Source organism: Lampetra fluviatilis, chromosome 6 (assembly GCF_964198595.1).
Source record: "Lampetra fluviatilis chromosome 6, kcLamFluv1.1, whole genome shotgun sequence".
Lineage (NCBI taxonomy): Eukaryota > Metazoa > Chordata > Hyperoartia > Petromyzontiformes > Petromyzontidae > Lampetra > Lampetra fluviatilis.
In genome coordinates this window covers 18,428,079-18,440,966 of record NC_136280.1, presented here as the reverse complement: position 1 = coordinate 18,440,966, position 12,888 = coordinate 18,428,079, and the positions used below count along the sequence as shown (strand labels likewise).

General features: G+C 48.0%; 1 protein-coding gene across 11 annotated transcripts in view; it reads right to left on the bottom strand.

The window, feature by feature from the left end:
- LOC144933218 (uncharacterized) overlaps nt 1–12,888 on the bottom strand; it is a 247,768-nt gene that overhangs the window by 88,000 nt on the left and 146,880 nt on the right. For all 11 annotated transcript variants that reach the window (XM_078857879.1, XM_078857885.1, XM_078857888.1 and 8 more), the window contains one exon: nt 8,782–8,820. In XM_078857879.1, coding sequence (XP_078714005.1) covers nt 8,782–8,820 — 39 coding nt within the window. The remainder of the gene's footprint in view (nt 1–8,781; nt 8,821–12,888) is intronic.

Below are 12,888 nucleotides of genomic sequence, written 5' to 3'. Positions count from 1 at the left end.
GCAGTCATAATGCAAACAAAAAACACAACTCTGATAATGTGCACTGTCCTTGAAGTTGATTGGTCCACACCCGAGACAGCTTTCCTTAGAGCCTAGTCTCACATGGGTTGGACCAGATGACGCCAAAAGGCGCACAACTCAAAGACAATGCACCATCAGAGTATGAGAGCTCGGGGTAAGCATTTACACCATTGGAACCTCATTTGCCAGTAAAAATATGATAATTGGTTTTTTACCCTTCTATCTGGCAACAAAACTGACATCTTTTTACAAGGAGTCATGTTTGCATAGACCACAATACCTGCAGTCATAATGCAAACAAAAAACACAACTCTGATAATGTGCACTGTCCTTGAAGTTGATTGGTCCACACCCGAGACAGCTTTCCTTAGAGCCTAGTCTCACATGGGTTGGACCAGATGATGCCAAAAGGCGCACAACTCAAAGACAATGCACCATCAGAGTATGAGAGCTCATGGTGTAAATGCTTACCCCGAGCTCTCATACTCTGATGGTGCATTGTCTTTGAGTTGTGCGCCTTTTGGCGTCATCTGGTCCAACCCATGTGAGACTAGGCTCTAAGGAAAGCTGTCTCGGGTGTGGACCAATCAACTTCAAGGACAGTGCACATTATCAGAGTTGTGTTTTTGTCTGCATTATGACTGCAGGTATTGTGGTCTATGCAAACATGACTCCTTGTAAAAAGGTGTCAGTTTTGTTGCCAGATAGAAGGGTAAAAAAACAATTATCGAGTTTATTTCTGCTCTACCGAAGGATGAATTGACCATAATGGGCGATTTAAATTAGAACTGGATCGACCCTCCAGTAGAGGCGCTATCATTTGCAAGTGAATTTAACCTTTCTCAACCAATAAATTTACATACTCGTCCTAACCTAAAAAATGTGGATCACTATACTTAGATGTATTACAGACCAATGCACCACGCAAATTTTGCCTCACTGGTGTGTTGAAAAGCCACTAAAGCGACCATTTAATTATTTGCATTAGATCTTCAAATAGGGCTAAAGTTTCACTTAAAAGTCTTGTTGAACAATCTTTGAAAAAGCATTTAACCATGATATTGTATCATGCTAATTTAGATATAGTGAGAAAAATCCCTCTTTTTGACATAGCTTGGACATTTTTCAACCCTAAACTGTCCAGTGCTTTTGTAGTGTGGAACTCACTCTGAGGCAAGGTAACGTAACACCTGCTCAATCTTTATGAATCTCCATACACGCCAGTTGTGAGCGCACACTACATTTCACGCATAACACCATGCGTGGCACACCTTAATCCCTACTAGCTACCCCTACTCTCTCCTACACCGCCTACACCTGCTCAAGACAAAGAAGAAGAATCCCTACTCTTTAATTCTTTCGGTAAATTCACGTAGGGGATAAATAAATAAATGTCATAAAACAAAAATGAAAGCAACTAAATTAAATCACGACGTTTCGGAGGCAACACAAGCTTCCTTCATCAGGTGTAAATAGCCACAGCAAAATTACTGCAGAGAGAGATATTTGTGATGAGAGATTGTTGTATAGGGTAAGAGGAGGGGGGAGGAGCCAGGGAAGACGGACGCAGGGTGGGGGGGGGGGCCAGGAAGGGAAAGCTGCTCCTACTGAGCCTCCTGTACCACGGATGGGGTGGGGGGGGGGGGGGACGCGGAGCGGGGGAGAATGGCGGCTAAAGTTTAACATGGTTAATAACATATTTCTAATGATTGCTCAATTTGAAGAATCCATTTCTCGGTTGAAATTATGTCTATGTTTGTATATCTGTATGGCTTCATGGACAAATCTTTGGTGTTATCCAGACGGCTTGCAGAGTACCTTGGTATCGGAGAACACCATATCATGAGAGCCCACCACGTTATAGCAATGGTCAGCCACGGCAGAAGTGTTCGTACTGCCGTATTTCAAATCTTCCTTGTGCTCGCAAATGTGGTCAGATACATGCCGTTTTGTTTCCCCAATGTAAAAATCACCACAAATGCAACTCAGTTTTTGTAGACCCCAGGGTACTGTAAGTCAGGGATGACATCCTTTACGGATGGGATCAGATCACAACATGTATCTGACCGCATTCGCGAGCACAAGTCAGATTTGAAATACGGTAGGAAGAATTATTCTGCCGTGGCTGATCATTGTTTACCTACGTGGCTTTACCAAAAGAACCAAAGAGTATGGATCCTTGCAGTCACGAAAACTTCAAATCTAGAAAGAAGAATCGCGTGCGTTCCCGCACGCCGGCTTTTATTCCCCCAGCTAGACGCCGCCCACGTTCCAGGATCTGCCCAACAGCCAACCCGTAGCCCACACACAGACGCCTCTCCTGAGCTGCACGTGCGTCACTCAATTACCACACGTTCCTCTTATCAGCTGTGCGTGTGCCACTCCATTACACACCTGCCTCTCATCAGCTTCGCGTGCAATACTACACTACACTTTCAATATCTCGGGGTGAATCTCGTCCACCTCAGCAGCTTTGCCGCTACGAAGGCCCTCGACCACCACAGCGAATTAAGTAGCTGTGATAGATTCGCTGTTTCTAGGGTTGAGGAGGTCCTTAAAGTGTTCCTTCCACGTCTCAACTATCTAATTAGTTGAGTTCAATGTTACGCTACCCTTACTGAGAATAGCCTGAGCCATGTCTCGTCAACCTCTTCTAAGGCGTTGGATGGTATGGCAGTATATCTTTGAGGCTTACCGATAGTCCCTCTCCATGGCCTCTCCAAACTCCTCTCATGCTTGGGCTTTCGGATCAGCGACTGCTATCCCTGCCGCCCTCTTGGCAAGCCGGTACCTCTCAATTGAGATCAGAAAGTATCCTTCTTCAACTTGAAAGCTTCCTGCACTACTGGTGTCCACGAGCAGGTCCTAGGGTTAGTCCTCGGCAAGGTAAGGTAATTTACACTTTTTACCGGGTAAAAGGGTAAAGGTGTAGACATGCAAAGGGGTAAGGTAAAGGGTAGGGTAAAGGTAGCTCAGAAGTATTACCCAGTAGGGTAAAGGTAGCGCAAAATGTTTTCCTGTTAAAAGTTCCGTGGAGCAGTCCGTGGCCTCCATTTACTGAGTAATATATAAAAAAAAACGTTTTATAACACGCTTTTATTAAATGTACTAGTAATGGCAGAACTCCACGACTCCAGCAAGTGGCCCCGAAGCTTGCCATAACGTAAGGGACCGTGGCCAATTACAGCCAACGTCAGTTGAGCGTGGACAATTAGACCCAAGCCGAAACATAACATATAAAAAAGAATGTTTAAAAATAGTATTTTTTAATGATAGAATATAGTATTGTCATCAGTATGGCATATCTATACCAAGTTTGCAGTCGATACCACACTGGGAAGTGGGTTAAAATTGAGTTACAAGATTTGAGGATACAACAACAACAGACATAGTGAGTTAAAATAAATCGTGTAAAATTGGAATCATCGAGAGTATTCTATATGAATAAAGCGCTCTACCTAGCATTTACCGTTATAAACCTTTTTCATGTGTAGTACCCCAGTAATTACCCTCTAATCGGGTATTTTGTATGGGGTAAGGTAAAAGGTATGGTTAAGGTAGGCTCGTTGTTTTTACCTTTTACCTCTTACCTTACCTTGCCGAGGCCTACCTAGGGTTGCTGCCATGACAGGCACCAACTGCCTTTAGACCAGAGTTTTCCACAGCTGCATCGACAATCGAGGTCCTGAACATTGTCCACTCGGACCCAATGTCCATGACCTCCCCTGGAGTGCAGGATAAGTTTTTTTCTGAAGGTAGAAGTTCAAATCTTTCTACACTGGGTCTTCAACCAGACATTCCCAGAAAACCCGCACTATTCGTTTGGGCCTATCACCTCTATCTGGTCGGTGCCCCAAGCTTCGGATCCAACTTACCACCAGGTGGTGATCAGTTGAGAACTCTGCCCCTCAATTCACACGAGTATCCAGAACATACTTTCATTAAGTCCAATGATACAACTATAAAGTCAATCATTGACCTTCGGCCAAAGGTGCTCTGGTACGGAGTCCACTTATGAGCATTGTTGTGTCCGAAAATGGTGTCTGTTATTGACATTCTGTGACTAGCACAGAATTCCAATCACATATCACCATTCGGGTTCAAATCAGGGCAGCCATTCCTTCCATCACGCCTCTCCAAGTATCTACATTATTTCCCACGTTAGCATTGCATTTGCTTAGTAAGACTATTGAGTCGATAGACGGCACTCCATCGACCACTGCACCTACCGTCTCCAAGAAGGCCGAATACTCTGAACTGCTGTTTGGTGCATAAGCACAGGCAACAGTCAATAGTTTTCCTTTCTGAGACCGGAAGTCTCATGGAGGCAACCCTCTCATCCACTGGGACAAACTACAACTGAACAGCACCCAGGCGGGGGCTTGTGAGTATCCCTACACCTGCCCAGGGCCTCTCACCAGGGTTTACTCCGGAATAGGAGAGAGACCACCCCCGACCGAGAAGGCTTGCAATTCCTTAATTGGCTAAAACTTTTAAAAGATAAATATTATATTTGAAATTACCAGATTGTTTGTATTACACTGTGTAACAATCTTTGTTTGATCCTGGATAGTAAGTGTTATTTTCTAATTGCTTATGCCTCAAAAGTATTGAAAATGGTTATTATTCCCCACAAACTTGATTTGAAGCTTTCGTGACTGCAGGAATCCATACTCTTTGGTTCTTTCAGTAAAGTCACGTAGTTAGAAATAAAAAAATCACAATGTTTCGATCGCAACACAAGCGGTCGTCATCAGGCAAAGGAGTCAGCCTCTAAAGGCAAACTGTTTATTAAGGTTTGGGGATGGGCGTAGCCCACATGTATCAACAGCACCAGGAGCATGGCAGTGCACGAGTGCCAATGCAGCAACAATGCCAATGCAGTAGGCGATAGAGCTGCCGTGGCAAGAGGTTATATAGGTAAGAAAGGGGGGGAGCAAGAGGGGAGAGAGAGAGAGTGGGGGTGTGGGGTAGGGGGATGTGGGGGGGGGGGCGCTGCGTGAGCGTTAGGGAGAGAGAGGATGTGAAGCTGGGGGGGGGGAAGTGGGCGGGGCTGTAAGTGGGAGGCTGCGAACGCTGGGTTTGCGGGGGGGAAATTAACTCGGAAAAATAGACTAATACCCGGGAGATATGATGGAACAACCATAAACAGTTATGGTTTTACCTGGTTAATAACATGCTTCCAATGATTGCTCAATTTGTATCCATCTTCTCGGTTGAAGGTATGTCTATGTTTATATATCTGGATGGCTTCATGATCAGTTGAGAACTCTGCCCCTCTATTCACGCGAGTATCCAGAATATACTGCCTTAAGTCCGATGATACAACTTCGGCCCAAGGTGCTCTGGTACCAAGTCCACTTATGAGCATCGTTGTGTTTGAAAATGGTGTCTGTTATTGTCATTCTGTTTTGCTTTTGTGACCAGGACGGTGTTATTGAGAAATGTACCTATTTTCCAGGATATTCCTGATAGATTCAGTCCAAAGTAAACTTGGAGTAACTTCTAGAACAGTCTAGAACTTTCCAGTAATATAAATAGTAGTATAAATACGGGGGCCTTAAATCCACCAGTTCAGTTTAGTTCCAGCTGCTAAGTGGATACATATCTGCATTTTTCTGAGATGGCATCAAGAGGCTGCAAGCATCCAACAGACGCATTTTGCTAAAACTGCGGCCAATGTATCAAGACAAGAGCGAAAAAGTACTCAGTGGAAGCATCTGCTAAGATGTGTGAGGCCTACAAGGCATATTTCGGCATGCCTGTGGGGGATTAAGACAAACCCTGGGCACCTCATTTCACGTGCGCGCAATGCAAAAAAACTCTGGAAGGTAAGATGGACAATTGTTGCTCGGAATTTTATGTTATGAAATTTGTAAAAAATAAAAAAAATTGTAAAAGTTTTTAATTTTAGAATGTTTTACAATTTTCAACGTTACACTTTAGTCATGGGTAAAATAAATGTATGTTTGTAGGATGGTACAGAGGGAAAAGAGAGCCATGAAGTTCGCTATCCCAAGAATTTGGCGGGAACCCACTGACCACTCAAGCAACTGCTACTTCTGCATGGTGGACCCTTCCAAACGTCGGACTGGCAAGAATGCTCCTGCTATCACGTATCCGGACCGTCCTTCATCCATTGCCCTGGTGTCATACTGCCATGAGCTCCCCGTACCCACTCCTCCGGAGAGAGAGCTTTAAAAGAGAGCAGCAATTCAGAGAGCGAGGAAGACGTTGTAAATCCAGATGACAATTTCAGAGATGGAGCTGAGGAGAGAAACCCATACTACCCCAACCAAAAAGACCTCAACAACTTGATCAGAGATCTTGGTCTCACCAAGTCCAATGCCAAGCTTTTGACGTCTAGGCTCAAGTAGTGGAACTTATTGAATGCAAGTGTGCTAGTCGCAGATCAGAGGAAGCGTCGCCAATCTTTTTCCAGCTTCTTCACCTGTCAAAATAGGCTCTGCTTCTGCCACAATGTGACCAGTCTGTTCGAGGCAATCGAAATCGCCTGTAACCAGAATGAGTGGCGCCTCTTCCTTGACAGCTCATCCAGGTGCCTCAAAGCTGTGCTGCCCCATTAATGGTAACAAGTACCAGTCTCCCCTCCTGACTCACTCGGTGCACCTCAAAGAGGATTACAACAGCATCAAGACCTTGCTGGACGCCTTTAATTATGATGAGTACAGCTGAGAGGTCAGCGAATACTTCAAAATGGTGGCATTCCTGATGGGTCTCCAAGGCGGTTTTACCAAGTTTCCCTGCTATCTTTGCCTTTGGGACAGCAGGTACACCAATGCGCATTACCACAGGGAGGACTGGCTACAGCGGACCAAGTTCTCTATGGAGAGGAACAATGTCAAGTGGGAGCCACTGGTGGACCCCCGGAAGGTGCCGATGCCACCACTTCAAATCAAAATGGGCCTTAGGAAACAATTTGTCAGAGCTGTAGATAAGGAGTCGGCAGCCTTCAAGTACCTTCAAGACTTCTTCCCTAAGCTGTCTGAGGCAAAGGTCAAAGCCGGTGTCTTTGTCGGACCACAGATAAAGAAGATCTGGAGTGCAATGAATTCCCCAAGAAGCTCACTAGGAAGAAGAAAGCAGCTTGGCACAGCTTTGTCGCAGTCATTCGAGGCTTCCTGCTCAATCATGAGGTCAAAAACTATGTGGAGCTGGTTGAGTCTCTGGTGAAGATTTACGGCACAATGGGCTGTAGGATGTCCCTCAAAGTCCATATCCTTGATGCTCATCTTGATAAATTCAAGGAGAACATGGGAAGCGTACTCGGAGGAGCAAGGCGAGCACTTCCACCAGGATATACTGGACTTTGAACGCCGCTACCAAAGACAGTATAACGAGAACATGATGGGAGACTACATTTGGGGGCTGATTTGTGAAAGTGATTTACAGTATAATCGTAAATCTCACTTCTAAATCTTTTGTAGTAAAATTTGTATTACTTTAGTATAAATATATGTTAATTTTGATTCATATGTTTATTTTTTCTGACTTTATGTGCCTGAAAACACACAAATTCGCCCGTTTTCTCATTGAAAATAGGTACACTTCAAATTATCACTGTCCTGGTCACAAAAACAAAGTTTGTGGTGAATAATAGCCATTTTCTATACTTTTTAGGCATAAGAAATTATGAAATAACACTTACTACCCAGGAACAAAAATTGTGTTACATAATGATATTCATTACATTTTCTCTGAAAACTGACCGAAAAGCTTCTTAGCTCACTGGGTACTTCAAAATTAACTGAACGAACTCAACACCCCTCGTGTGCCGTGCAGCCTTCATAGGTTCTTTTTAAGAGCACTTGCACCAACTTTCTGTTCGAGGCTACACGCTGGATCTTGAGACTTAACCACATACACACACCAAAGTATGGATGTATATAGAATTGATTTTGCACCATACGCAGCCAAACATTCTAATTGGAGGTGGGGGGATGGACAACAAAGCTGTTCTAAAGAAATCAGTTTAAACACAATCTGTAAATCTTCATGGCTGAGTGGGGCAGTGAGCAAGTACAAAACAAATGCGAAATCGCACATCGGTGTAATTTGTGGAAATTTGGGGAATTAATTGAAACGAGTAAGTAAACCAGCAGCATGGTGGTGACATCCAAGGAGAGACCGGTCTATCCACAACCGTGAATCATATGCAGAGTTAATGGACAATGGCTGGGAATGGCATCTGTCCCATCTCCTGCTGATGCCAAAAGGGACTGGGTGATATTCAGGCCATTGGCTAATGCAGCTGCTTTTTAAACAAAGATGGCACACACGTGGTGCACACACGCACACGGGGTGTAGATACACGCGGGGTGTACGCACACATGGGGTGTAGACACACAGTATTGGGGGCATTGTCGCGGTTCAGCAGTAGTGCATTCACCGCTTAGTGGGGAATTCACGGTTGGAATACTGCAGGCCGCCTGGTTATTACTGTGGGTGTGTTACACTTAAAATACCTGCCATGTGCTTCACAGTGGATGTTAAATATCACCTGATGCTGTTTGTAAAGTGCTGGCCATTGCATGTTTCATGTCACGGTTGAAATTTGCCAAATTCGATACAATCCATAAGAGTTACTCCGTTGGGATTACAGAGTAACCACCACACGCACTGGTAGAACAATGACCACTTTCAGGCCAGGAGCTGAGTCATCTTATTGTGCACAGGGTCAGCTGCCACTGGGGCTGTCCTTTATAATGTGTAAGATGAGATGCGGTGTGAGTCACTTACATGTTTTCTGCTTGTAGAGACATGGGCACAAACGGCTCCCTATCAAAAACAATCAATTACCATTACCGTTGACACACACACGTACAGATAGTCCCTTATGAACACGAATCCGTTTTCAAACGACTTACAAGTAGGGGACAGAGCTCGATTAACACGCTCCACTTAACATGATTTTTGTGGAATTTTTACAGAAGCAGAATTTTCAGCCACGTTCCCGCGTACATTACAAAACGAGCATCAAGAAGAACAGCAGCAGCGAGCGACCCATTCGGTCTTTGTTCCTCCTCGTGCTAGGTTCAGGATAGTTTCTCATGCAGCTGCATGGACGGCGCACAAGGGGTGTACGTGCACAAACAAACACACACACAGGCTGTATGAGAACAAACACACACGCAGGCCGCACATGCAAACACACACATGGGTTGTACACGCGCACACAAACACACACGGGCTTTACGCGCACACAGACACACAGTGTATATGTAGTGGTGGTGTTGACGTGCGCCGACTGTGACAGTGATGGATCACGGGGCGGCGCGGGGTGCGGGGTTGGGCACGCGTTGTGGGCGTGGTGTGGACGCGCGCGCCGGGAGTGACAGATGACGGGGCGGCGCGGCGTGGGTGGTGAGGCACGCTGAGATGTGGGAAAACAGGATCGTAGCCAGCGCCCAGTGATTGGTCGAATAAGATGGGTGCTCGCAGCGACGTCCGCAGGTGGGGTATAAAGGGGGACGCGCGAGAGCACTCGGCGAGAGTTACCCAGTTGAAGACCAGAAGACGGAGCTGAAGACCTAGTGCCCCGAGACCCCTAGTCCCGCCGTCCTTGTGGGGACCGGGGCCCTGTGTGGCTCGGAGGCGAGACTGTGGGACCCGGGGTCCGACGCCCACGTGGGTCGGGCTGGGGACCCACAGTCAAGACGGACACCCCGGGCAGGGAGTGTCCCGAATAGCTCAGTGGGCGTTAGTCGCCAGGGTAGCTAAGAGGGCGTTAGTCGCCAGGGTAGCTAAGAGGGTGTTTGTCACCCGAATAGCTCAGTGGGCGTTAGTCGCCAGAATAGCTCAGTGGGCGTTAGTCGCCAGGGTAGCTAAGAGGGCGTTAGTCGCCAGGGTAGCTAAGAGGGTGTTTGTCACCCGAATAGCTCAGTGGGCGTTAGTCGCCAGAATAGCTCAGTGGGCGTTAGTCGCCAGAATAGCTAAGTGGGTGTTTGTCACCCGAGATACTAAGTGGGTGTTAGTCACCCGAGATACTAAGTGGGTGTTTGTCACCCGAGATACTAAGTGGGTGTTGTCACCCGAGATACAAAGTAGGTGTTAGTCACCTGTGAACGAGTTTGGTAAAATAAAGAGTGTGTTACCCGTGAAGTCGTCTCCCGCCGAGTTACTACACTACATATACGCGTGCACACACGGGATGTAAGCGAGCACACACGGGCTGTATGCGCGCACACACACACGGGCTGTACGTATACACACACACATACGGGGAGTACTGCGCATACACGGAGTCTACACGCGCGCACACACACGGGGTGTACGCACAAACACGCAGGGTGTATGCACACACACACGGGGTGTACGGACACACACATACGGGGTGTATGCACAAACACACACACACGGGGTGTACGCACAAACACACACACACGGGGTGTATGTGCGCGCAAACACACACGGGGTGTACCCACGCATACACACACGGGGTATACGCATGCATACACACACGGGGTGCACACACACAGACACTGGGTGTATGCGCGCACAGACACGCGGGGTGTACGCGCACACACGGGGGGTGACCTCGTGCACACACATGGGGTGTACGCACACACATACGTGGGTGCATGCACACACACACACCGGTTGTACGTGTGCACCTACACACACACACGCGGGCTGTATGAGCACAAACACATACGCGGGCTGTACACGCACACACACACGGGTTGTACACGCGCACACACACACACACGGGCTGTACGCGCACACACACACACGGGGTGCACGCGTGCACACACGGGCTGTACGAGCCCACATACGGGGTGTACGCGCACACACACATACGGGGAGTACGTGCGCACACACGGGGTGTATGCGCGCACACACGGGGTGTACGCGCACACAGCAGAGGGTCAGGGACTCTGAAAGCACGAAGAACAACCCACAGCCCGGGCCTACTGATGGTATCATAGGCCTTGAACAGGTCAATAAAGCAGAGATGTAGGTCTTGTTGGAATTCCCTACACCTCTGCTGTAGCAGATGGCCAGAAAATATGGCATCTGTGTAGGACCACCCTTTCCTGAAACTGCATTGGGGCTCCGCAAGCCTCTCCTCAGCGTGCCTAGCAAGGCGATGTTGATAAATCCTTGCCAGGACCTATCCCGGCACACTGAGTAGTGAAATGCCCCTGTAGTTGTTACAGTCTGCGCGGTCCCCCTTCTTAAAGAGGGGGACCACCACGGCATCCTTCCAATCCTGCGGAACCCGTCCAGTGGTCAAGACTGTTGTTATGCTGTCATGTAGGGCAGTCTGTGCACAAACGCCACCCTCCCTCAGCATTTCGCTTGGGAGAACATCTCTGCCCGGTGCCTTTCCTGGTCTCAGACTCCGGATCGCCTTCAGTACTTTCTCAACAGATGGCACCTCAGCCAGCCACTCACAGGGGGTGACTTCTTCTTCCAATATTTGAGGCACCGCAACCTTAGCAGGATCATCCCCACTTTGTGCCACGATGTTTTCCTGGCTGAGGGATTTCCCCTCCCCCAGGACCTCACCGAAATGTTCAGCAAATCTGCAAACCTGTTCCTGGGGTCGGAGATTGGATCACCGGTTTTTCCCCTAATGATGGTAATAAGTGTGGTGCTGCAGGTTACTTTTTTGATGGAGTTAAATAGGGATTTGTGATCGCGGGCCACTGAGGCAGACTTCATCTCCTCAGCAACACGGCTCTCCGAACCTCCGAGCGAAGGCTGCAGTAAGCCTCCTCATTCTCTGACGTGGGATGCTGTAAACAATTAGAGTGGACCTACCACTTTTTCTCAACCATCCTGAACACCTCCTCTGTCAGCCAGGGTCTCTGGGGAGGTTTGGACCACGTACCCAAAGCAGCCATTGCAGCTGCCTGAGTCACAGACCTAAACCTCACCCATTTACCCTCGACATCAGGAGGTGTGGGGGATGATGCCAACCCCAGCCGCAAGTGATGATGAAATTCTTGCTTGCAACTTTCATCAGCTGAGACCAGGCCACCTTAGGTTGGAACGGGGTCCTGGGTGTACACCCACCACCGGAGTGGAAGAATGGCAGGCGCATCTTACAGATGACTAGTCGATGGTCAGAGGGAAGATCAGCTCCACGGTAGGTCCTGGTGTCAAGGTCATGGGCTCGCATCCACTGATCCGTCACTATGTAGTCCACCAGATGTTCTTGCTCGGACCCGGCATGCATCCATGATGTTGTGTGGATGCGCCGATGCTGTGACAGCGTGTTGGTAATTACAAGCCCATGGGCTGCACAAAAATCTAGCAGCCTCCTACCGTTGTTATTGAGCTGATCTGGCCCATGCCTTCCAATCACTCTAGACCAGGTGCCAGCATCATGACCAACTCGGGCATTGAAGTCACACAACAAGATGACTCTATCCCGATCGCAAAAACACACATACACACACACGGGGTGCACGCGCACACACACAAACACAGGGTGCATGCGCGCACACACACAGGGTGCACGCGCACAAACACACACGGGGTGTATGCGCATACACACACAGACACGGCGTGTATGCGTGCGTACACACACGGGGTGTACGCACGTATACACACACAGGGTGTACGCACGCATACACACACGGGGTGTACGCACACACACACACACCGGGTGTACGCACGCATACACACATGGGGTGTGTGCACACACGCACGGGGTGTACGCGCACACACGCACACATACACAGGGTGTATGTACCCACACACACGGGGCGTACACACACACAGGAGTGTACACATACACGGGGTATACACAGACACACACACACGGGGTGTACACAAACACACACGGGGTGTACGCAGACACACACACGTGGTGTATGTGTAGCGACATCGTGTATG